Raw genomic sequence first — 20,146 nt, forward strand, 5'->3', positions numbered from 1 at the left:
GCTACGCTTGTTTCGACGTAATTTCGACGCGTTGGTGGTGCAGGCACATTCTCTTGACTGTCAAGTTCCTTCTCCCCCTATGCAAGACGATGAAGCACAGCAGGAGGACGACAGTGGACTCATCGATCTCTTTGCGTCCGATGCAGACGATCGGATTCCTCCCGAGCTCCCACCAACGACGAAGCGCTTCGTCGCGGCCGATGGAAGAAAAATCGATATACAGCTCGTAGCGGGCCATCCTCTCGTGCGTGTGGCCACAGACTATACGGATGGCAAGCTCAGTACACTAAGCACCGTACACTGCAGTGGGGGCACGTCCTTTATCCGACAGCTATCGAGCTTTCTCGCTATCTTGAACACAACCCCGACTTGATCAGTAACAAAACTGTTCTCGAGCTAGGTGCGGCAGGCGGATTGCCCAGCATTGCAGCCGCTCTTCTCGACGCTCGTTTCACTGGTCAGCACGTGCCGTTTCTCTTGACGTCGGGTCTGATCTACGCAACATTAGTCTGTACTGATTATCCTGATCGTCCACTGATTGCGACGATAGAGCACAATCTGGCTCAAAATCTGCCTGAAGATGTACAAGCACGTACAGCAGCTGCCGGATATGTTTGGGGCACCTCAACGAACGACTTGCTCGCTTTGTTGCCCGCACATTCGCCCAAATTCGATACTCTGCTCTTGTCCGATCTCGTCTTCAATCACTCGCAGCAAGATGCGCTGCTGAAAACCTGCAAGGACGTCATCGCTCCCGGCGGCATCGTGCTCAACTTCTTCGCTCATCATCGACCGACCTCAATTCTTATCGAACGCGACCTTGCTTTTCTCGAAAAGGCTCGCAAGCAAGGCTGGCGAGTTGAGCGAGTCGTGGAAAACACGTTGGCAGGGGTAGGCTCCTGATCGCTCAGCAAGAGCACGGCTGATCTTGCGATCAGCCTGCGTTCCCAGAGGATGGCGGCGATCTGGCAATCAGATCAACAGTGCACGGTCACGCACTGACGCGCGAAATTTGACGGGGGCCAGAGGCAACAGGGAGCTACTTCGAGCTTTGTCAATCTGGTCACGATCCTTTGCGTGGCGTTTGCTGTATAAGAAGCGGCTCGTACGATGCAAGATCAATCCTCACGGTCCAGCTTTCTAGCCACAGAACTCAAAGCGCTACTGAGATGCTCTTCCGTCATGCTGCTTGCTTTGCTGCTCTGGCTTTGACAGCCACTACAGTGAGCCTATCATGTGTATGCAATCAATGCTACGGTAGCTAACATGCTTTCAGCTGGCCCTACCTATCCGTAGGCTCAATGAACGAGGCGAAATCATCAACACCATCAGAGAGCGCAATCTGCTCGATCCGCTGCACGTCGCACAGCACGCCCAGCACCAGCTACACGACCTCATCGACCATATCGTGCATCATCCCGAACTTCTGCCGCTTTTGCCACCTGCATTGCTCGCTCAAGTCCTTCCTCTGCTCGCTACATCCGGCGTAGCGGGCGCTGCCGCACTCGCGGCATCCCTCGGCGTAGCGGGCACGGCTACAGCTAGCGTTGCTGGTGCTGCTGGCATCGCAGGCACAGCCGGTATCGCAGGTACAGCAGGCATCGCAGGCACGGCCGGCTTGGCAGGTACAGCTGGCTTGGCAGGCCTGGCCGGTCTTGGCCTGGGCGCTAGTGCTGCAGGCGGTATAAGCGGACTTGGAGCTCTGGGCGGTCTTGGTAGCATTGGCAGCTTGGGAGGATTAGGTGGCCTCGGTATCGGTGCTGCTGGCGGTGCGCAGTCGTCAGGTATGCTGCTATGTTGTGACATCTGGCCTACCGCTGACGCGATATGTGCAGGATCGGCAGGCATCGCCATCACACCCTTTGGCGCAGGCGCAGGCGTGACGGGCGAGACGTCGGCAGGTGGCATCGCAGGTGTTATCTGATCGCTTGTCGAGAGTAGTGAGCTTGACCTATGGGACAACTGCAAGCTGTATCATGATCTGCGCGCCTGCTCTTGCAGCTGCTTCTGAGTCGGCGGAGGAGCCATATCGCCCCACTGTGCTTGACCAGGCAGCCTGCTGATTCGCTTGTTCTCCCATTCGTCCAGCTCGTCTTCCTGAGCACGTAGGCGAAAGTACTCCTCGCGTAGATCGACTTTCTTGCGAGATTTGCTCATGTTGAGCTCTTCCTCCTGACTGACCTGACGTACTTTGCTGTCCTTGAGATCGTACCGTGTCTGAGTGAACGAGGAGAGTGCAAATGATCCGCCGACGATGGTGAGTACGAAAGGCAGCCCAAAGAGCAGGAAGGGATATCGTCGGGTCAGCGCATTCAGGCCGCCTGGCTTTGCGCGTCTACAATGATTGCATGAGCTAGCGAAGACGACGAAGTACGTCAGACCTCACTTGAGTGGCTTCGACGGCAGCGAATTCATGACCGATCAGAGGCGCGTGTGGAGCTGCCGCTGCCATTTAAAATTTTGAGCGTGCCTGCTGTCGCTTGAAGATGACGACGACGGTGCAGCATCTGCCTTTTGAGCTCCCTCTGAGCTCGCAAGCGAGCACATCGAAGCAATCCTTCGGCAAGCTATCGCGTGAGTCAGCTCTTGCGCATAGCCGCCGCGCTGACAGATCAGATTTCTGCAGCGCTGGTCAAGCGCAAGGTTGAGCCTGTCGGACCCGCCTATAGAGCCCACGCGCGCCGAGTACTACAAGGTTTCTCGTTCGAGCAGGATGACAAGATCAAGGCCGAAGAAGATGAGCGGAACGGTCTCAACAACATAGACGAAGAAGATGGCGACGATGTGCCTGAAGAAGAGGAGTCGAATGCCTTGCTTGCACTCGATCCCAAGGAATGGAAAAAGCAAGATCACTACGCCGTTCTTGGGCTGTCATCGCTGCGATACAAGGCCACACCTGAGCAGATCAAGAAAGCACATCGCAAGAAAGTCCTCAAGCATCATCCCGACAAAAAGGCAAAACTGGCAGGCCACAATGCCAACGACGACTCATTCTTCAAGTGTATCGCGAAAGCCTACGACACACTGTCCGTGCCGGAGAAACGACGCATCTTTGACTCTGCAGATGAAGCGATTGATCAGGATGATACCCCACCGAGGAACCTGCCAGCATCTGAGTTCTTCACGGCTTGGGCGCCCGTCTTTGAGCGCGAAGGACGCTTCAGCAAGAAGCAGCCTGTAGCCAGATTGGGCGACGCATCTTCCAGCAAGCCTGAAGTCGAGGACTTTTACGACTTTTGGTACAACTTTGACTCCTGGCGTTCGTTCGAGTACTACGACAAGGAGGTCAACGAAGGCACAGATTCGCGTGACGAGAAACGCCACGCCGAGCGAAAGAACAAGAGCGAGCGTGCAAAGAGAAAGAAGGAAGACGTCGCTCGCGTGAGAATGCTCGTCGATGACGCCATGGCTGCCGATCCTCGTCTCAAGGCCTTCAAGCAAAAGGAGAAAGCCGCTAGAGACGCAAAGAAGAAGGGTCCCGGCGGTAAGACGGCTGCTCAGATCGAGCAGGAGGCTGCAGACAAGAAGGCAGCAGAAGAGGCTGAAGCCAAAGCAAAGGCGGACGCCGAGAAACAGGCTGCAGAAGCCAAGGTGGGCGCCGCGGCCAACAAGAAGGCCAAGGAAGCAGCGAGAAAGAACCTCAAGAAGGATCAAAAGGCAATCGCCGAGGTTGTCAAATCGTCGAACTACTTCTTGCCCGCTGGTCAAGCACCAGAACCCGCCAAAGTCGAAGCTCAGCTCAATGAGCTCGATGTGATCACAAAGGCACTTGAGCCAGAGCAAGTCTCAGCTTTCCGTAAGGAGCTCGACGGCAAGAAGGCGGATTCAGCTGCGGCAAAGTCGATCGTCATCAGCTGGGCGGCTACTTCAAAGGCGAGCGGGTTGTCCGAATTCGCCTCATAGACATATCTTAGATCGTGCATGCAAACTTTGCTTTGCTATGCCATGAAGAACTACCACAAAGCTTTGTGCACAACGTGTCATACATGCTCTCATGTACAACATACAGCAGTGCCGTGCGAGTATCCTTATGGTGAGTTATCTGTCTAGCGTGATGGTCTTGTCTAGCAGACAGGGATGGTGATGTTCTTGAGATTACGATCTGCATCGAAGAGGCCCCAGTGGGACTCGACGCCGCCATACGCCAGCTCCTTCCATGGCTCATCGAAAGCCTCAAAGTAGAATGATTTCGTGTTGTTGACAAGGCTCTGACATAGGTACGTATCTAGGAAAGTCTGGAGCTCAGGGACGCCTGCCACTGCGCCACCTAGTGTGTCGTCTGTAGAATTATACGAGCCGTCTGCGTTAGTCGAGTTTGTAGGCCAACCGGTCTCTGCGATGAAGACAGCTGGGTTGTTCGAAGCTGCTGCTGCGACAGCGACTGTGCTCGTTTGGAAGTATTCATAAGTCCACGCTGCTGCCTGCGAAATGAGCAAGCCGCCGAAGAAAGGGTGTACATTCGACATGAGCGCATCGCTGCCTTCTGCCAGCGAAGTCGTCATCATCGAGCCTGCATCAGCTGTACCCACGGGTATCGTTTTGGACAAGTTCAGTGCAGCTAGTCGAGTCCTGACATCCTTTTGCTGTTCGACGACGAAGCTGATGGCTGTAGTTGACGGCGTGCCGCCCGTGGGACTTGCGAGCAGGACGACCTCGTTGCCGACAATGACGCCGGAGACATGATCAGATCCGTGCTTACTGATAGCATCGAGGGTTTGCTGGATCTGCCGTTCGTTCGTTGTCGAATTGGTCATGTCGAGATAGATGCCGAGCCAGACTGTCATGTTGACCTTTGTGTCTGCAATAGCCTGCAAGATGTTATCGTTGATCGAGCAATCACTGCCGTAAGTCCGCATATTGGTCGTCAACTGGCTCAGCAGCTGAATGTCGCGAGTGACATTGGCCAGTGTCGACCCACAGCCTGGCATCTGAGCATTGAGAGGCGTGTATGCCATGCCCCAGAACGACTGATGCAATCGTGAGTCCTTGGTGAAGACGCTCGGGTCACTGCCACTGCTACTGCTACTACTGCTGCTCGAGTCAGACGACGAAGAGGAGCTTTTCTTCGACTTGGTGATGCCGATGACGACGCCTACGACGGCAGCGCAGGCGACAGCGACAATACAGCATATCAAGATGATCTTTGACTTCTTCTTGCTTGCCTGCTGCCTCTGCAGCCATGTGGGTTCGGCGACAGCAGCAGATCTCTTCTCGTAGTTTGGATCGGCGCCATAGGGGGCATCGGCCTCGTTCCTACGGGCGTAGTGCGACTGAGCCACGTAGTCCGAAGCTGAGCTATGGTTGTACATATTTGGCGACGGCGTGGGAGGATACGAGTCTTTGAAAGAGTCCTGCGAACAGATGAGCCTCGGACGATGAGAGCACGACGACGACGACTCACCTGACTCGCAAAAGCGTGCGGTTGCTGATCGTCCTGAATCCCCCAGTCGTACTGAGAGGGGTACTGGTTGCGCGACATGTTGCCGTACTGCTCCTAATTCGGCCAAGACTGTCCTGATCTTGGCAGTATTCAGGCTGGGCTGTGCGACTGTCGCGTGGCGCGTGACACGAGTCGTGACATGCGACATCGCGAAGCCAATGCAAAGTGGCAATTTGTAACTCATGATCAGTGATTGGTGTTACAACATTGTGCAGGTAGATGCTGTGTGCCATGCGTTCGTGTGTGCGTGCGTGCGTACTATGCATGCTGAGCGTCCCACTGTTGGCGGTAGACGCGTCTAAGCTCGCCAGTTGCAAAGCCGCTGAAAGTGCTGCCGGTCGTACCGACAGTAAAGGCACCCTTAGCAGCGACCATGGCTTCCAAAAAAGGGATAAGCAGCCTGCCAAGACCGATATGGTCGCCTGCATTGACGGACTTTTCCAAGTAGATTAGGCTATTGATGATTGGGCCGGTGTTGTGTGGTGAAGCACGGTCGAAGTCGCTCAAAATGAACGTGCATGGAAAGACGGCAAAGAAGACCGATAGTGCAGGATGGTCTTCCGGATGGGGAGCATCTGTTGCCAAATAGACGGGCGTGTTAAGTGGCAGAAGATCCGGTTCCGTGTACAGTGCGCCCCGGCAAACGAGAGCGGGATCAAGGGGCAAGTCCCCAGCGCTCTTGATCACTGGCAATGGCCTGACAGTCGATGACACCTGCCTTCGTTCGACGGTAGCGGCGTCATAGTAGTCGTCTTCGTCCATGTCAGATGAAGGGACGAGCTCTCTGTGCGCATGAGCACGTCTCAGGAGCTTGTGAGCCCGAGATGCAGCTCTTGGGCTGTGAATACCTCTACTTGAAGTGCGTTGACGCATGCGAGCAGGTCCCATGCGAGTGAGCCTTCGCCATTGCCGCGTGGGTACTTGGAGAGTCGCCAGCACGTGCTCAAAGAGCGTTTGCATGTTTTCTGTCGCTTGCTCTTGGAAGAAGCCATCGCCTACTCGAGCATGCACGCCTATGTAGTTGTCAGATCCGCCCATCATGTCGCGCAGCTTGTTAGCAGGTCTGTTGAGCAGTTCAGTGTCAAAGGCGAGGCTTTGACCAAACTCATGCTGAAGCTCTTTGTGTCGAGTACTCGTATATTTGATTCGGCTATCACCAAAGATCGAGCCCATGAGCATAAGCTTCTCTGGCTGTTGTCGTAGTAGCGGCACGGAGACACGCGTATGGTACTTGCTTTCCTCTGGCGACAATCTGTGGAACATCGGGAAGGGCTTGCCATCGGGGTCCAAAGCGGGTGGATCATCTTCAATGAATAAATTCCAATAGCCGCCTCGTCCAGTATCAGTCAGTTGGAATACATCGGCTTGTGTAGTGTTTGTGAGCTCGAAGAGATGCTCAAGCCGGACATCGAAGCGGTCGACGAGCCGGATATCCCTTTCGGCCTTGTACAGATCTGCGAGAAAGTCCCAAGAGATGAACGTATTCTTGTATGTCGACTTGCATTCTTTGGCGTATGATTTGCATTCCTCCGCGGTCAAATGATGTGAAGTCTGCCGTTTCGCTAGTCGGGATGCGTTTGAGAAAGGTGCGAATGCGTCTGCGTGCAGCGTGTATTGTCTATCCCATGTCTCTTGCTGCAGAGGAGTCGTTAGCGCAGCTCCAGACGACGGCATCATCACTGACCAATTGAAGATAATTCTGCGTATACGGGGGCCAACCGATCCATATGGGAGGCACGAGGAGTGTTCTGATAAGGTGTATCAGCAAAGGTCTAGCCTGCAATAGTCAAGGATGACCAACCTATTGAGCATTGCTGCCAAGGACATCGCGTTTCTGAGCTCTATACGCTGATTATGAAAGCCAGAGTGAGGCAGATAGCCCAAGAATTTCTCTTCCGGATTGCCAGAAGGCATCCTCAACGGCGATGGCTGCGTCCGTACAGGATGTATCTCGGTCGGCAAAGGTGCCAGCGAGCTGGTCGATGCACTGGGCGAATTTATGACCTTGAAACTCGCTTCGGTCGCAAGATTGGACGCGAGCTGGCTGCTGAGCGGACCTGCCGTCGAAGTAGCAATCGGATGGTTAGTGACAATGAGTACATCTGATGGCGCGACCGGTTCGCTCGACAGAGTCTGAATTGCGGTTCTCGAGGACACCTCATCTTCAGCTATCGCTGGCGTTGACCTCTGCGGCGGTTCGACGGAGAGCTCATCCGATGTGGACCACGCACTGTTTTGCAGTGCCTGCATCATCTCCTTGGCCTTTGTGTGCGTAGGTGGATGGAACGAGACGAGCAGCACAAAGCCAGACATGCCGAGTACTATCAATAGCACAAGCCGGCATCGAGTGAAGCAGCTTTTGGATGCTGATCGTCCGCTTAGACGAGCTGCAGCACTTTGTGCAGACTGCGATCTCTCATGCCCGCCAGAATAGTCTTGCAGCGTTGGCCGAGAGTAGTGCGGCAACAGCTTTGAATCGCCGGGCCCAAGGTAAGATTGCTCTCGAGTCTGCAAGCCAGTACTGCTGCCGCCAGCAGTGAGCGAGGAGGATGTCGAGAATGACCAGCCTTCGTGATCGTCGTCGTCCAAGCTCTTTTTGATGGACCTTTCGTCCTCTTCGTCATGGTACGGCTCAAAGAGAGTCTGCTGGCTGGATGCTTCGTGCATGGCAACGCTCGCTGGTTGAAGCTGTGATCGCGCTGCTGTTTGGCCGGTCATGTATTCCCGCATGAGGGGCTCACTGGCTCCGTCAGTCATCTTGACGGGCAGCTGGCTTCAGTCTGCTATGACCTCGTTCTGCATCCGTGACCGCGCGCGACAAAGGCGGATGTCGGACGATCGCGACGCGTCTCGGTTTTCTAGACGCGAAGTCAAAAGTCCGTTTTTAGCACAGGAACATCAACAATGGCATGTGCTCCCGAGCCCGTCGAAAGAATCTTTGGGTCACACGGAAAGACGGCAAGTATAGAAGGAGATTCCTCCGTCTGTTGGCCCAACGCGCGACGTCGTGCCTGAGCATCAAATGTGAGCATGCACTTGCCCTGCGACGCGCACGAACCTCGTCTGACTGGTGTCGTCCGACAGAGCCTTCCAGGATGTTACGACAGCCTCTCGCATCGCATAACGCCAACTTGCCCGACGCGCCGCCACAGTCGCCGACAGGCAAGCTCAATGGCGCGCCGAGCCCGAGCAAGCAGCTAGCTTCCAGCTTCAGCAAACGAGCCTCACCCAGCTCGCCAGCCGGCAACAAAAGTGTGCCGAGCTTGACGATTTCCTCGGATGCCTTCTTTGTGCCCCTTGCACCCGCGCCTGCATCTATCGACGCGGCCTCACATCAGCAGGATGAGGGCTTACCTGGCAAGATCGAGAAACCGCTCGAGAGCCCCTCGAAGCATCTCGGCTTTCCTGGCGCCTTTGATCCCAACGCGATCAAAGAGGCAGCTCCGAATTCGACACCCTCTACGCCCGCCCTGTCACTCACACTCACGGCAGCCTCGTTGACGCCCATGACGCCCAAGACCCAGATGACGCCTATCATGCGACAGGGCAGCATTGGCGCTAGTCCCGTCTCCTATTCTCCCGGTCCCCCTTCGCCATTTCCATGGCGCACCTTTCAAAATTCGCCGAAAGAGGTCGCGCGAGGTTCAGTCGGTCTCGAGCCGTCACGTTCGCTGAGTCGGCAGGGCTCGACCGGTAGCTTCCGCTCCGGCATTTGTTCGTCTCGTCCTTCCTGCACCGATTCAAGCCTGACCCCTCTTCTTGCAGCCACGCCACGCACGCCAACGGGCTTTGAGCATCTCGACTTTGGCGCAGATTACTTCTCTGCGGCCTTTGATGACAAGCCAGAGGAGAAGCGACCGCCCCGCTCATTCGATTGGGAATTCTGGGCAGATCGTACGTATAGTCTAGTCAGTCTACAAGCGCGCGCTCATGACGCTCATCTAGCTTCAAATGATGTCGCAGACTTCTCCTTCGAAGGCGCTGCACCGATATTGGCAGATGAACAACAAGGCACTCTAGCTTCACCCCTCGATACAGATAGCGAGGCGCACAAAGACTCGCTCAACCCGCTACCAACACCCCCAGATTCGACGGCGGTCTCTCCCATCGACTCAGCGCCTCAGATCGAGTCATCGGAATCGACCCACAGATTGCAGCCTGATCTCCTCAAAAGAAGGCTTGGTCCTGCCGAGATCTCATACTATCTCAGCTCGAGATGTGCGCCTGGACGTGAGGCAGATGGCGGCGTCAACGATATGTACCTTCACATTGGCTTCCGTTCGACACCCCGCCTCGTGGCTCAAGAGCGTATCCTCGCCATTTGGACGGAAATGCGTCTGCGTCATCCTCTGCTGGCCAGCAGCGTCGAATTCCAAGACTACGAAGACATTCGCTTCGTGTACGTTTCTGCTAAAGCGGCGCAAGGAATCGGGCTCATGCCAGACTCGTCGAAACTAGGTACAAGCATCCTGCAGATAAAGCGACGGCGTTCAGGCGAGCTCTGCGCAGCACGGAGCTCCGCTACAACCAGCCACGTGATGGTGAGCCCCATGCTAGGCCTTGATTCGCAGTGCTTAGAAGCCGGACAGACATGCTGGACTCGTATCTGAACGGCGTGCGCACGCTTCACGACGATAAGCTCGCAGCTCTGCTTATAACCTCACCTCAAGCTGAGCCGATCGAAAGCGAGCTCGATACCGAACGCGAATATGACTACTGGCTCTTCGCGACTCATTTCCTCGGTGATGGCATGGCTTTGCACACATTCTCCAACGAGTTCTTTGGCATGCTCGGTGGCGGTCTAGAAACGCTAGAGGCAGAGAACAAGCTCATGTGGAAACAGGACCAGGAGGAACTTGTGCGTCTATCTTTCGGAAATAGACCTGTAGCTGACGCTCGAAATGTAGGCTTTGCCTTTCCTCCAAGCTATGCCTTGCGCAATGGAGTCTCGCCTCGAGACGCCGGCAAGCTGGGGCAGAACAGCTTGGGCTGCGGCGCGCGTTGAATTTAACAACAGCCAGAAGCGACTCATTGGCGGTCAAACACTTCCGCGAGAAAAGCGCGGCGCGCGGAAGACGCTCGTCCCCACGATCTCTTACTCGCCCGAAGACAGCGCAAAGATTGTCAAGTCTTGCAAAGCGCATGGCGTCAGCATTGCACACGCCGCGTTTGCACTCGTCAACATTGCGCACTTGCGGATGCAGCAAAGAGCCGAAGCATCTGCAAAGCCTCACAATCCGGCATTGCCAACAATGCTGTACTCTGCCCTCAACCTGCGACCGCAGCTCGCGCCCCTGCCCAAGACAGGTGACGAGACACTAGACGCGATTGTTCCGAGCTACTTCAGCATCGCCATCGGCTACTATAATGTCATTTTGCCATCCTTTTTGCCCAGCGACCTCACTGCCGAGCAAGTCTTTTGGCATCGCTCAAAGGTCACGAAGGAGCAGACGATCAAAGCGACAAAGAACAAATGGCTGATTCCGCGTAGCAAGCTCATGTCGCTCGAACGCGAGCGTCGCTCTATTGGCTGGGAACAGGAGGACGATCGCAAGCGCGCCAACAAGCTCGCCGGTCTCGGCTTCGAACTCGTCAAACCGAGCAAGGTCGTTGCGGCCAATGCAGCATCGGCAGCGCCAAAGATCAGCAAACCAGCACCTTCAGCACCACCTTCACTCGCACTGATGGGCTTGAGCATGCTCGGCCCGCTCGACGGAATGTACAAACACGCTACATTCCCAGATGTCAAGCTTCACACACTCACGACTGGCAGCCGACAGCGACCTGGCGGCATGCTCCTCTTTGCGTATACCTTTGCCGGCCGAATGTGGTTCTCATTAGGATACGACTCGACGGGCTTTGCAGAGGGCGTCGTCGAAGAACTGTGGCAAGGCATGCAAGATGGCATCCAGGAGTTCATGCTTCAGTAACGCGCTTCCAACCTATGCGCCATAGACTTTGTGATACACTTTGTCGATACCCAGGCATTGCATTCGCGCCATTGTACAAAACAGCATGCGCGTGCGCATGCAGGTCTATGCTGGAATGCTTTGCTTGTCAAATTCATATACATCTGCGCTCAGGTTGAGTAGAATGGCGATGCCTAAAAAGGCATAGCTGAGCCATTGGCATGCAAAAGCGCCGCCTCCAATCGAGGCATGCGCTAGATTTTGGTCTATTGAGATCTTGGCGCTCGCCGCGACTGCCGCATTGAACCTCGATGCTGACATGCCAATCTGGGTACGAAGGCCAAGACTGGCAGTGACGCCTAGGACCCACGAGATGCAGGAGAGAGTCGTAGCCACCGTGAGGCTGATCGACTTGAGCTCTGCAAGTCGCTCAAGCCGAGGGTTGTACATCGGCATAGCCGGTACGATCGAGGCAAAGGCCGCAAGGATGCCAAATACGAGTGCGGCAACGAGTACGCCAGGCGTGAGCTGCAAATGATTGAGCAAGGGGTGCTCGAAGCCGTCTGCGAGTCCGAGAGACGTGATGGTATTATTGAAGTCCGGAGAAGTGCTCGCTGTGGTGCAGTATGCTTTCGCCGCGCCTGCCGGTTTAGCGCACGAGCCTGATACGGCCATCAGGTTCGTGTGTCTGCCAAAATGCTCAGAGACTGACCTAGCGCGCCATAGCTGAATTGCGCTGCGTCTTTTGACACTGCGCCTGATGGGTCTTCCAGGCGGAAATAGCTGACGGGTGCGCTGATCGGTCCAATGATAGAGACGAGCAATAGGATCCAGGCGACCCAGGTCAGCAAGATGGGCAGAGTGTGCAGAACGTGAATGGCGATCGTGTCACCGGTGATGCGTGGCATACGTCTCCGCTTCGTGAACGTCTTCGTTTGTCCGTCCGCTTCAAAGGGGCTGAGATCGAAGTAGTCAGGAGTGGGACTGCCATTGAGCTTGCTTGTCGAGTTGGCAGGACCAGCATCTACGAAGGAGCTCTTGTATGTTGAAGTTGAGGCGAGTCCAGAGTCGGCAGAGCCGTCGTATGCGAGCGTGTTGTGATGCACTTGATCCATGCTGAATGTGTACCTGTTGACAGCACTCGCGATGACGGTCGAGACATGGCGGCAGTCAGAGTAGATAAGAAGGCATGCAGGCACAAAGACGGCCCAGACAAAGAGATTCGCGATCGACGCGCCCGATCACGCGCTTCTTGTGATCACAGCTTGGAAGATTTCTGCCACTCGGGATTCGACCATCTCGGAGGGCGTCGCTGTGCGAATGATGCTAAGCCTGGACATGTGCTCGCATGAGCGAGTGGTTTGCTATATGGAGGAATGCCATGCCTTCTTTGAGATTCGCGCCAACATACAATGCCTTGCTTTCCTCGGATGATGTCCCGCGGATTGTAGCTTTCTCTACTCCTCCGCATCCTATTCGGCTACTCTCTAAAGACTGCTTCGTTACCTGAACGGCGCTAGGCGAAGCGGATACGATCTGGGAAGCCAGCTCGAGCGCTTTATCTACGACTTGACCTGGTTCTGCGAGGATATTGACGAGATGAAAGCGATCGTGCGCTTGCTGTGCAGTGATGATCTTGCCTGTCAGAAGCAGCTCGCTAGCCAGCATGTGACCGCAAAGCTGGCTGAGGCGAGGGATACCTCCCTGAGCCGCAACGGCGCCTCTCGAGACTTCCGGGAACCCGAAGATGGCCTTTCGAGAGGCGACGACGAGATCGCTGTTGACGAGGATCTCGCAGCCTCCGCCCAGGCATGCACCATTGATGGCAAGGATGAGTGGCTTCGACAGGCGACGACGCGACAGTGAGCCAAAGCCGTGCGGCTTGAAGGGTCTCGGCGCTCCGTCATGCGATCTCTTAAGCCAATCTGTGCAAGCAAGCAGTCCAGTCAGATGCCTGACACTGACAGGATCCGATGTACGGCACCTTTGAGATCTTGTCCCACGCAAAATGCCTTGCCCGCGCCGGTGAGGACGACGCACCACACGCTCGCCTCTTGCTCTGTCCAGTCAAAGAGAGCAGTGAGGTCGGCCTCGAGTGCGTCGTGCATTGCGTTCATGGCTCGTGGACGGTTGAGGGTGGCTAGGACGATGTGCTCGCTTGCAAAAGTCGCTAGGAGCTCGCCTGTCTTGAGCTGAGCATGCACTTTTGCCATTGTTCAGACAAGGCGATGGAGCCTGATCGAGAGAGGGAGGGCTCGAGACGAGTGACTTGGTAGCTAGTCGAGCCGGCGGAGAAAGATCGACGGCTGCCTGTCCTAGGGAAGCGGCACAACGCGCATGGCGACCGGCGAGTGACGACGTTGGGCCGGAGTGACTGGCGAGATGGTCGAAGGCAACGGCTCGACGCTGTTGCTGCCGAGGTCGAGCAAAGATCACAAGAAGTATGACGGCGACATGATCGCAGACAGGTCGCCCCTTGTTATCCTCAAAGCCTATGCGAGGCAACTGCTGCAATCACCCAGTCGGACGGCTCTGTACCTGTTCGTGGGCTCGATGGCGACCTGGCTCATCCTGTTCCGGCCGTTCGACGAAGGCGAACAGCCCATCTCATTCTTGAGCAGCAAGGACATCAGCGCACCTGAGAAAGATGCAAGCAATTGGGGCGATTGGGTCGCTCAGGGCAAGGGCAGACAGAAGATGCTCGAGTCCTCTCACCCCGACTTTCACGGGCTGGGGGATGACTACAAGGTCATCGGGCTCGGGGACTCGTCCGAGATCTTCTACAACGCCGTAGGGCAAGCACATCGCGCAAGACGGCCTATCGCAGGCCTGCATTTCTCCAGTGACGCTACTTTTGATGCCAAGCGGTTCAACGAAGAACGGCACGGTACCTTTGGCGGTCAGCACGTCGAGTGGGATTCCGGTATCGCCGGCCTGGGCGAGTACCTGGGTTCCGTCGACATGCGAAAGATCTCTGCGCTTTCGCCTGCACAGAAAGAGCGACTACAGAGCAAGGGCGTCGAGACCGAGAAATGGTCTGCCGGACCTGACATTGAAGCCCGTCACAAGGCTGCAGTCGCACATCACCTCGAGAATGCATGGACGTATGGCAAAGTCGAAGAAGAACTGGCGGTCGCCAAGAGATTGGCAGATGCAAAGACGCCCGCAGAACTCAAAAAGCTACCCGTCTATGAGCGCATGGCGACCGCCTCGCCCGATAAGAAGGCCGCAGTAGCAGAGGGCTGGGCGAGAATCTACGGCGCGTTTGCAGGCGACGGCAAGAAGTCTGCATTACACGCAAGCATCGAGAAGCTCGTCAGAAGGAGTCCCATCGTCGTCTTCAGCAAGACCACATGCCCGTCAGTCTTACTCTCTGGGAGCGCTACAAAGCTCATCGCTCGTCTCATCTTGACAGATATTCTGCGCGAGCTAAAGCCAGTCTCGCCAATCTCAAGCTGTCCCCTCCTCCGACCATCATCGAAGTAGATCTGAGACGTACGTTTGCAGCAGGCCATTTCTTTGTCCGAGCGGTGACGAATATGCCATGCTACAGCGGACAGCGCCAATCTCAAATCGCTGCTCGGCCGGTTGACTTTGCACAACACGTTCCCCAACATCATTATAGGCTCCCGCTCCATCGGCGGCTCTGACGACTTGCAAGCTCTCCTGAGCAGCGGACAGGCAAGTGCATCATCGCTTTCATTGCATGTCTGATTCGTCACCGCTGCAGTTTCAGTCCTTGGTCGCAGAAGTGAACGTCTCGATGGAATGATGTACACGCATATGTATGGGCTGTATAGACCACTGTCGCTCTGGCGTGCCCGTAAACTTTAATTCCAACAAGGGGCGACGTCAAAAAGTTGAATGTCAACCGCCATTGCGCGTGTATAGATGACATGGGGCGACCGTCTTGCCGCCCTCTTGACATCCTCAGCCGGCAAGGCTATCATCCTAGCCAGCTTCGCGTCACTCGGAACTGCGACCTTGATCCTGGGTACGCAAGATGTCCGTCGGAGAGCCTATCGCCGCACACTGCGACAAGAAGTCGAGGAGGAAGTCAGAGAACAGCCGCTCGACACTCTGGATCTCCTGATCGATAGCAAGCAAGTCAGCGGACGTACTACGCCCGCGAGAAGAGCTACACCGCTGCAACAAGAAGATGAGAATGACACGGCGCGAGAGATGGATCAAGCCATTATTGATGAGCACCTCGCTCGCAACTATGCTTTCATGGGGAAGGAGGGCGTCCAGCGTGTCAGAGACGCTTTCGTCATCGTCGTTGGCTTGGGCGGTGTAGGTAGTGCAGCTGCGCTCATGCTCGCACGGAGCGGCGTCGGTCGGATACGACTTATCGACTTTGACCAATGTACCCTCAGCTCACTCAACGTGCGCTCTCCTACTGGGAATGATGAGACATAAGCTGAATAAACCTTGCATCAGAGACATGCAACCGCAACGCTCGCGGACGTTGGGTTACCCAAAGTTAAAGCTTGTCAGAGAGCCTTTCGCGCCATCGCTCCCTGGGTCCGTATCGATGCACGGGTAGAGCTCTTCCGCATGCAAGACGCGGATATACTGCTAGCCGGTGACCCCGATTGGGTCATCGATGCAATTGACAACGTCGAGACAAAGATCGATCTCCTGACTTATTGCCATCATAAGGGCATAAAGGTCCGCACGGCATTTCTGACGCTATCCCACAGCTCATGTCCTGCCAGGTCTTCGCATCCATGGGCGCGGCATCTAAAGCCGATCCTTCACGAGTCCAGATAGCAGACATCTCCGCCACAGACGAAGACCCCCTAGCGCGAGCTGTCAGGAAGAAATTACGCACTCGCGGCATTTCACAAGGTATACCCGTCGTCGTAAGCCCGTCCTGCTTCTCGATTGTCGACCATGACCTGACCATGGAGATAGTATTCTACAGAGCGGCCCAATCCTGACACAGCTCTCGTACCGCTCGACGAGGAAGTCTACCAAGCCGGCAAGGTGACAGAGTTATCTGCGCTGGAAGCATTTCGCGTTCGCATACTGCCTGTGCTTGGTCCTATACCCGCTATGGTAGCTCGCAAGCCTTTTCGCCGGATCGACGCGCTGAGCAGAAGTCACAGTTTGGACAAGCGATTGCTGCGCACGTCCTGACATCGCTCGCCGGTATGACTACGGCCCCGCTGGCCACTAGACTACGTCCCAAGGCATACCAGAAGCTTTCGAAGGAGATGTATGCTACTGACGAGCGTCTCTTTGGCTCAAGGTCTGCAAGTTGCTGCTCCCTGCGCTCGCATACTGAAATGTAGGGTAGCCCCCGAATGATGAGCGACGAGGACGTCGCTTATATGTACGAAGAGGTGTTCAACGGTCGATCAGCAATCGCGCCACTTCATCTCATCCCACAGCGACCGCTCTGTCTCCGCTGGCATGCAGACGCACCGTTATCACGCAGCAACTTTGCGGTTTTCGAGGCGAGCGAAGCACAGACGTGAGCTGCGCGTACATAGCCTGCTCTCTGCTGACGGTGTGCAGGCATATGTCGCGCGTCTTGCAGGGCGGAGAGACGCCGGAGCAAGTCTGGGGCAAGCAGACTGCAGACATGATTCAAGCGCGATTCAGCAATGACGAACGCTTGCGCAGGTGGCTCGAAGTGTAGCAATGCAAATGTCCGGTACAAATGAGCTTCCAACGCATTCATCGTTGAGCGTATTGAGGTTGAGCCCATGCTGGGTTCTGACCATTCTGAGGATCATACGAAGTCTCTAGCTGGTCTCTCTGCGAGGAGGTGGCCCGCATTGCTGAGCCATTGGCGCCTACATATGACGGAGCTTGCGAGGAAGCTGCATGACGTGCTGCTTGCTGTATTCTAGGATCGCCTTCATGTTCTGCGCGAGGGCCATCATAATATCGATGTGGTTCCCGCTGCTGTTGATGTGCAGGGTGATATTGCTGCTGCTGATGAACATATTGCATACCACGAGGGTCATAATGAGGCTGCCGATCTGCCTCGTGAAAGGTGCGCGGATCGCGAGCGTCGCGTGGATCGCGCTGCTGATCGTAAGGATCAGGATAAGCACGGTGCTCGTACGGATCGCGACTGAGGTATTGTCCAGACTGCCCTTGCCTGACCGTATCAGGCTGGCTCCAGGACGGCCGCGGCACAGACCCAATCAGATGGGGCGGATCAACAGCTGATCCGGGAGGCGTTTCGTCGCTATCGCCACCATCTCGAGCGTCATGAGGGTAGGCCGCCTGAGCTTGTGACGTAGGTTGACCCTTGCCTCCGACCGTGCCGGGGCCACCAGTAGCTCCAGCAGAGCCGCCAGACGCCGCGGCCGCGGCCGCCTGAGCTCGCTTTGCCTTTCGAGCCTGAGCTCGCGAGAAACGAAGGCCGCAGGCATTGCAGAGGCTCTTGACACCTGTTGGGCCTTTTCGCCATTCCTATACCTCATGTCAGTCGCGCTCGCGTGTATGAAGAGCTCAGGACATACGGGACTTTTGTCTGTGCCGCAGCTTGTGCAAACTTTAGCGGTCTCCTGTGCAGCTCTGCGCTGGCGTGCAGTAGGGAAAGGAAGAGGCGCACGGCCAGCAACAGGGAACGGTCCGCCAGGCGGTGGTGGTGGTCCTTGGTAGTGCTCGAACCGGCCCTGCATCGGAGCAGGCGCCCGATAAGCATTAAAAATGGGTTGTCCATGAATGCCATTGGCGACGTATTGCTGGTAATGCTGACCGATCGGCATGGGACTTATCGCACCAGAAGGATAAGGCATGCCGGCGCCTGGGGCCGGCCGGGGGCCGCGTTGAGGGTCGTATGGCTGATACGAGGCATCGTAGGTGGGTGCGTGACCGAATTGCTCTGGCGCAGGTACGAAGGCAGACTGTGCATGTGCGTGTGGTCCTCCGGAGCTCGCATCTGCTCTGACACTTGGTACGGCGTTCCAGTGAGGCTGATCGAACGGCAATCCAGATTCAGTCGGCTCGTTCGATCTCGCTCGCTTTGTACCTCTCGGATCTGCAGCGAACCCATTCTGTGGTGCGAGCAGCTCGTCTGCCGTAAGGGGCGGATTCATATTCGCACGCGCTTGATAGTGGGGTCCAGCCTGGAAGACAGCGAAGCTGAGGTTGCCATACTTGATGACGACAGAGTCCACGAGAGCGAGACCGTCATTGACTGCGAGCGAGTGTCTGCTTTTGAAGCGGCGAGAGCAGCTCGTCTTGGCTTCTTGACTAGTAGTTTTGGATCTGTTCTGCGCTTCGATGGCAAGACCTGCATACTGCCTAGCGTCGTAAAGGACATGGATGCCTCCGTTGTCCGGTCGTGGGATCTCACTGGGAGGATAGCTGAGGATGATGTTACCTGAGCGCGAGTCGAGCAGCTGGAAGACGCTCTTCGGCGTCTCAGTGAGACTGCGCTTTACTTCAGAAGCTGCATTGCGGTCGAGCGCTGTCTTGATTGCCGAGCATTCCGAGTGAGTCAGATAGTGCTTCTCGGGCTCGATCGCCTCCACGCCGCACCAATTTGACCAAGATGAGCGCTCGACCTGGAGATACGTCAGCCCCTTTTCAACAGCAGAAGGCGCAAAGGTACCTCGTCATTGTCACTGTTAATATCCTTGTCTTTCACCGCGTGGAAGAAGCAAAGCACCGTGTTGGGCCCAATCCAACTGGAAACAATTTGTATGGGTATATACTGAAAGCCATAGGTTCAGAATCATCACACTCTAACTCGAGTACACTGACCTCTTCATCATAGGTATAGAGATGCGCGTCTACCGCTTTTGGCGGCTCGGGACAACCTAGAAGCTGCCGTAGCCGTGGTACACGCGAAAAGAGGCATCTGGAGGACACATCAGCGATGAATTGGCAACGAAACGAAGTGCAGACCTCGTCGCGCTGCCGAAAAGCGATTTTGACTCTAGGAATTCGCCAAAATCTCGTTGCGCGTCCGCCAGTTCGCGAGGATGTATGAATTCGTACAGCGATCTTCCCACCATCAAATTTGCTTCCTGAGATCATGACTTCGAAGTCAGCTTCTTCTCGGTCAAAGGCAGGTCGCTAGTACCTTGTCCAGATGGCTAGCCAGCACGGGATCCAGATATTGGAAGCGCAGATCGGCATCCATGATACACCAATAGCATCGTTGTGCACCAAGCTCGGTCAACTTTTGACCGTTTGAACTGACAGTAGTGACAGACTGCAAGGGCTCGTCAAGTGCAGAGAGATCAGCGTCCAATGCGGAAGAAACGCCAGGCAGTTCTGGCCCGTTCGGAGCATCTGCTTGTGCCGCAAGTTCGGCACCGCTAGACTGGGTCTGAGGTTGCTCGGCGACATTGGGGGCCGATGGGGCTTCGTTGACTTGCTCGTACGGCTCACTCGTTTCTGCCGCACCCGAGTGCGCATTGTCTTGCACCTCGTGTACTTCTGTTATGTCAGACTCGTCTGGTACGGGCAGCCCGCTCGTCTCGGGAATGGCTTGCTCCATGTAGTCCGTGCGGGACGTCGCGATATTGCCTCTTGCAGATGAATGTAGGTGACTATCCTGCACGCAGAGATGAGCAGAGCCACAGGTAGGCCGGTATGACGCTTACCAGCCACGTGTCGAGTGTGCGAGTTCGGCGTGCAGCAGGGCTGCTCACAAAGGCCGACCGCTCGAAATGACAGTGCTCGTCGCGCGTCTGTACAGTGCAGAATGACGCGGCGGGTGATCCGTCAGCTCGTGCGAGTTGCTCGAGATGTCACAGTCTGGAGATGTCAATGTGATCGCTTTCGCCTTTGATCGCTGATCGCCTCTGATCTTGATCGAGCG

The 20,146-nt window shown here is 55.8% G+C and overlaps 11 protein-coding genes across 11 annotated transcripts; 5 read left to right on the forward strand and 6 right to left on the reverse strand.

The window, feature by feature from the left end:
* Positions 1-4: 4 nt before the first annotated feature.
* L969DRAFT_101677 (uncharacterized protein) lies at positions 5-2,314 on the forward strand. Its single transcript, XM_014714590.1, has 6 exons — positions 5-244; positions 307-457; positions 509-891; positions 939-983; positions 1,029-1,223; positions 1,277-2,314. The coding sequence occupies exons 1-6, from the start codon at positions 80-82 to the stop codon at positions 1,922-1,924; spliced, it is 1,587 nt and encodes a 528-aa protein (XP_014570076.1). The 5' UTR covers positions 5-79; the 3' UTR covers positions 1,925-2,314.
* On the reverse strand, positions 1,975-2,415 carry L969DRAFT_92707 (uncharacterized protein; the record flags this gene model as incomplete). The annotated part of the gene is made up of 2 exons (XM_014714591.1): positions 1,975-2,335; positions 2,387-2,415. 2 exons carry the CDS (start codon positions 2,413-2,415, stop codon positions 1,975-1,977), a joined length of 390 nt encoding a protein of 129 aa, XP_014570077.1.
* Positions 2,416-2,486: 71 nt separating this feature from the next.
* L969DRAFT_44900 (uncharacterized protein) lies at positions 2,487-3,903 on the forward strand (the record flags this gene model as incomplete). Its single annotated transcript, XM_014714592.1, has 2 exons — positions 2,487-2,574; positions 2,627-3,903. The coding sequence occupies 2 exons, from the start codon at positions 2,487-2,489 to the stop codon at positions 3,901-3,903; spliced, it is 1,365 nt and encodes a 454-aa protein (XP_014570078.1).
* A 161-nt stretch (positions 3,904-4,064) lies between these two features.
* On the reverse strand, positions 4,065-5,479 carry L969DRAFT_92709 (glycoside hydrolase family 17 protein; the record flags this gene model as incomplete). The annotated part of the gene is made up of 2 exons (XM_014714593.1): positions 4,065-5,351; positions 5,402-5,479. 2 exons carry the CDS (start codon positions 5,477-5,479, stop codon positions 4,065-4,067), a joined length of 1,365 nt encoding a protein of 454 aa, XP_014570079.1.
* Positions 5,480-5,606: 127 nt separating this feature from the next.
* Positions 5,607-8,255, reverse strand: L969DRAFT_58563 (uncharacterized protein). Its single transcript, XM_014714594.1, has 3 exons — positions 7,242-8,255; positions 7,125-7,188; positions 5,607-7,075 (listed from the first exon to the last, which is right to left on the reverse strand). The coding sequence occupies exons 1-3, from the start codon at positions 8,195-8,197 to the stop codon at positions 5,699-5,701; spliced, it is 2,397 nt and encodes a 798-aa protein (XP_014570080.1). The 5' UTR covers positions 8,198-8,255; the 3' UTR covers positions 5,607-5,698.
* A 101-nt stretch (positions 8,256-8,356) lies between these two features.
* Positions 8,357-11,371, forward strand: L969DRAFT_85261 (uncharacterized protein; the record flags this gene model as incomplete). The annotated part of the gene is made up of 7 exons (XM_014714595.1): positions 8,357-8,464; positions 8,525-9,154; positions 9,206-9,334; positions 9,386-9,839; positions 9,899-9,981; positions 10,030-10,298; positions 10,348-11,371. The coding sequence occupies exons 2-7, from the start codon at positions 8,536-8,538 to the stop codon at positions 11,368-11,370; spliced, it is 2,577 nt and encodes an 858-aa protein (XP_014570081.1). The 5' UTR covers positions 8,357-8,464; positions 8,525-8,535.
* Positions 11,372-11,475: 104 nt separating this feature from the next.
* L969DRAFT_15500 (uncharacterized protein) lies at positions 11,476-12,464 on the reverse strand (the record flags this gene model as incomplete). Its single annotated transcript, XM_014714219.1, has 2 exons — positions 11,476-12,011; positions 12,062-12,464. The coding sequence occupies 2 exons, from the start codon at positions 12,462-12,464 to the stop codon at positions 11,476-11,478; spliced, it is 939 nt and encodes a 312-aa protein (XP_014569705.1).
* A 143-nt stretch (positions 12,465-12,607) lies between these two features.
* Positions 12,608-13,562, reverse strand: L969DRAFT_92712 (uncharacterized protein; the record flags this gene model as incomplete). Its single annotated transcript, XM_014714596.1, has 3 exons — positions 12,608-12,681; positions 12,735-13,274; positions 13,334-13,562. The coding sequence occupies 3 exons, from the start codon at positions 13,560-13,562 to the stop codon at positions 12,608-12,610; spliced, it is 843 nt and encodes a 280-aa protein (XP_014570082.1).
* A 76-nt stretch (positions 13,563-13,638) lies between these two features.
* Positions 13,639-15,203, forward strand: L969DRAFT_311008 (uncharacterized protein). Its single transcript, XM_014714597.1, has 4 exons — positions 13,639-14,708; positions 14,765-14,844; positions 14,903-15,030; positions 15,080-15,203. Exons 1-4 carry the CDS (start codon positions 13,732-13,734, stop codon positions 15,119-15,121), a joined length of 1,227 nt encoding a protein of 408 aa, XP_014570083.1. The 5' UTR covers positions 13,639-13,731; the 3' UTR covers positions 15,122-15,203.
* L969DRAFT_85265 (uncharacterized protein) lies at positions 14,784-17,022 on the forward strand. The gene is made up of 7 exons (XM_014714598.1): positions 14,784-15,735; positions 15,790-16,020; positions 16,068-16,214; positions 16,267-16,410; positions 16,461-16,603; positions 16,652-16,828; positions 16,873-17,022. The coding sequence occupies exons 1-7, from the start codon at positions 15,241-15,243 to the stop codon at positions 16,994-16,996; spliced, it is 1,461 nt and encodes a 486-aa protein (XP_014570084.1). The 5' UTR covers positions 14,784-15,240; the 3' UTR covers positions 16,997-17,022.
* Positions 16,972-20,130, reverse strand: L969DRAFT_71065 (uncharacterized protein). Its single transcript, XM_014714599.1, has 7 exons — positions 19,929-20,130; positions 19,403-19,879; positions 19,225-19,346; positions 19,081-19,177; positions 18,929-19,030; positions 17,832-18,881; positions 16,972-17,781 (listed from the first exon to the last, which is right to left on the reverse strand). The coding sequence occupies exons 2-7, from the start codon at positions 19,820-19,822 to the stop codon at positions 17,035-17,037; spliced, it is 2,538 nt and encodes an 845-aa protein (XP_014570085.1). The 5' UTR covers positions 19,823-19,879; positions 19,929-20,130; the 3' UTR covers positions 16,972-17,034.
* Between the last annotated feature and the right edge of the window lie 16 nt (positions 20,131-20,146).

The sequence above is a fragment of the Mixia osmundae genome (genome assembly GCF_000708205.1).
Source record: "Mixia osmundae IAM 14324 unplaced genomic scaffold scaffold_2, whole genome shotgun sequence".
Lineage (NCBI taxonomy): Eukaryota > Fungi > Basidiomycota > Mixiomycetes > Mixiales > Mixiaceae > Mixia > Mixia osmundae.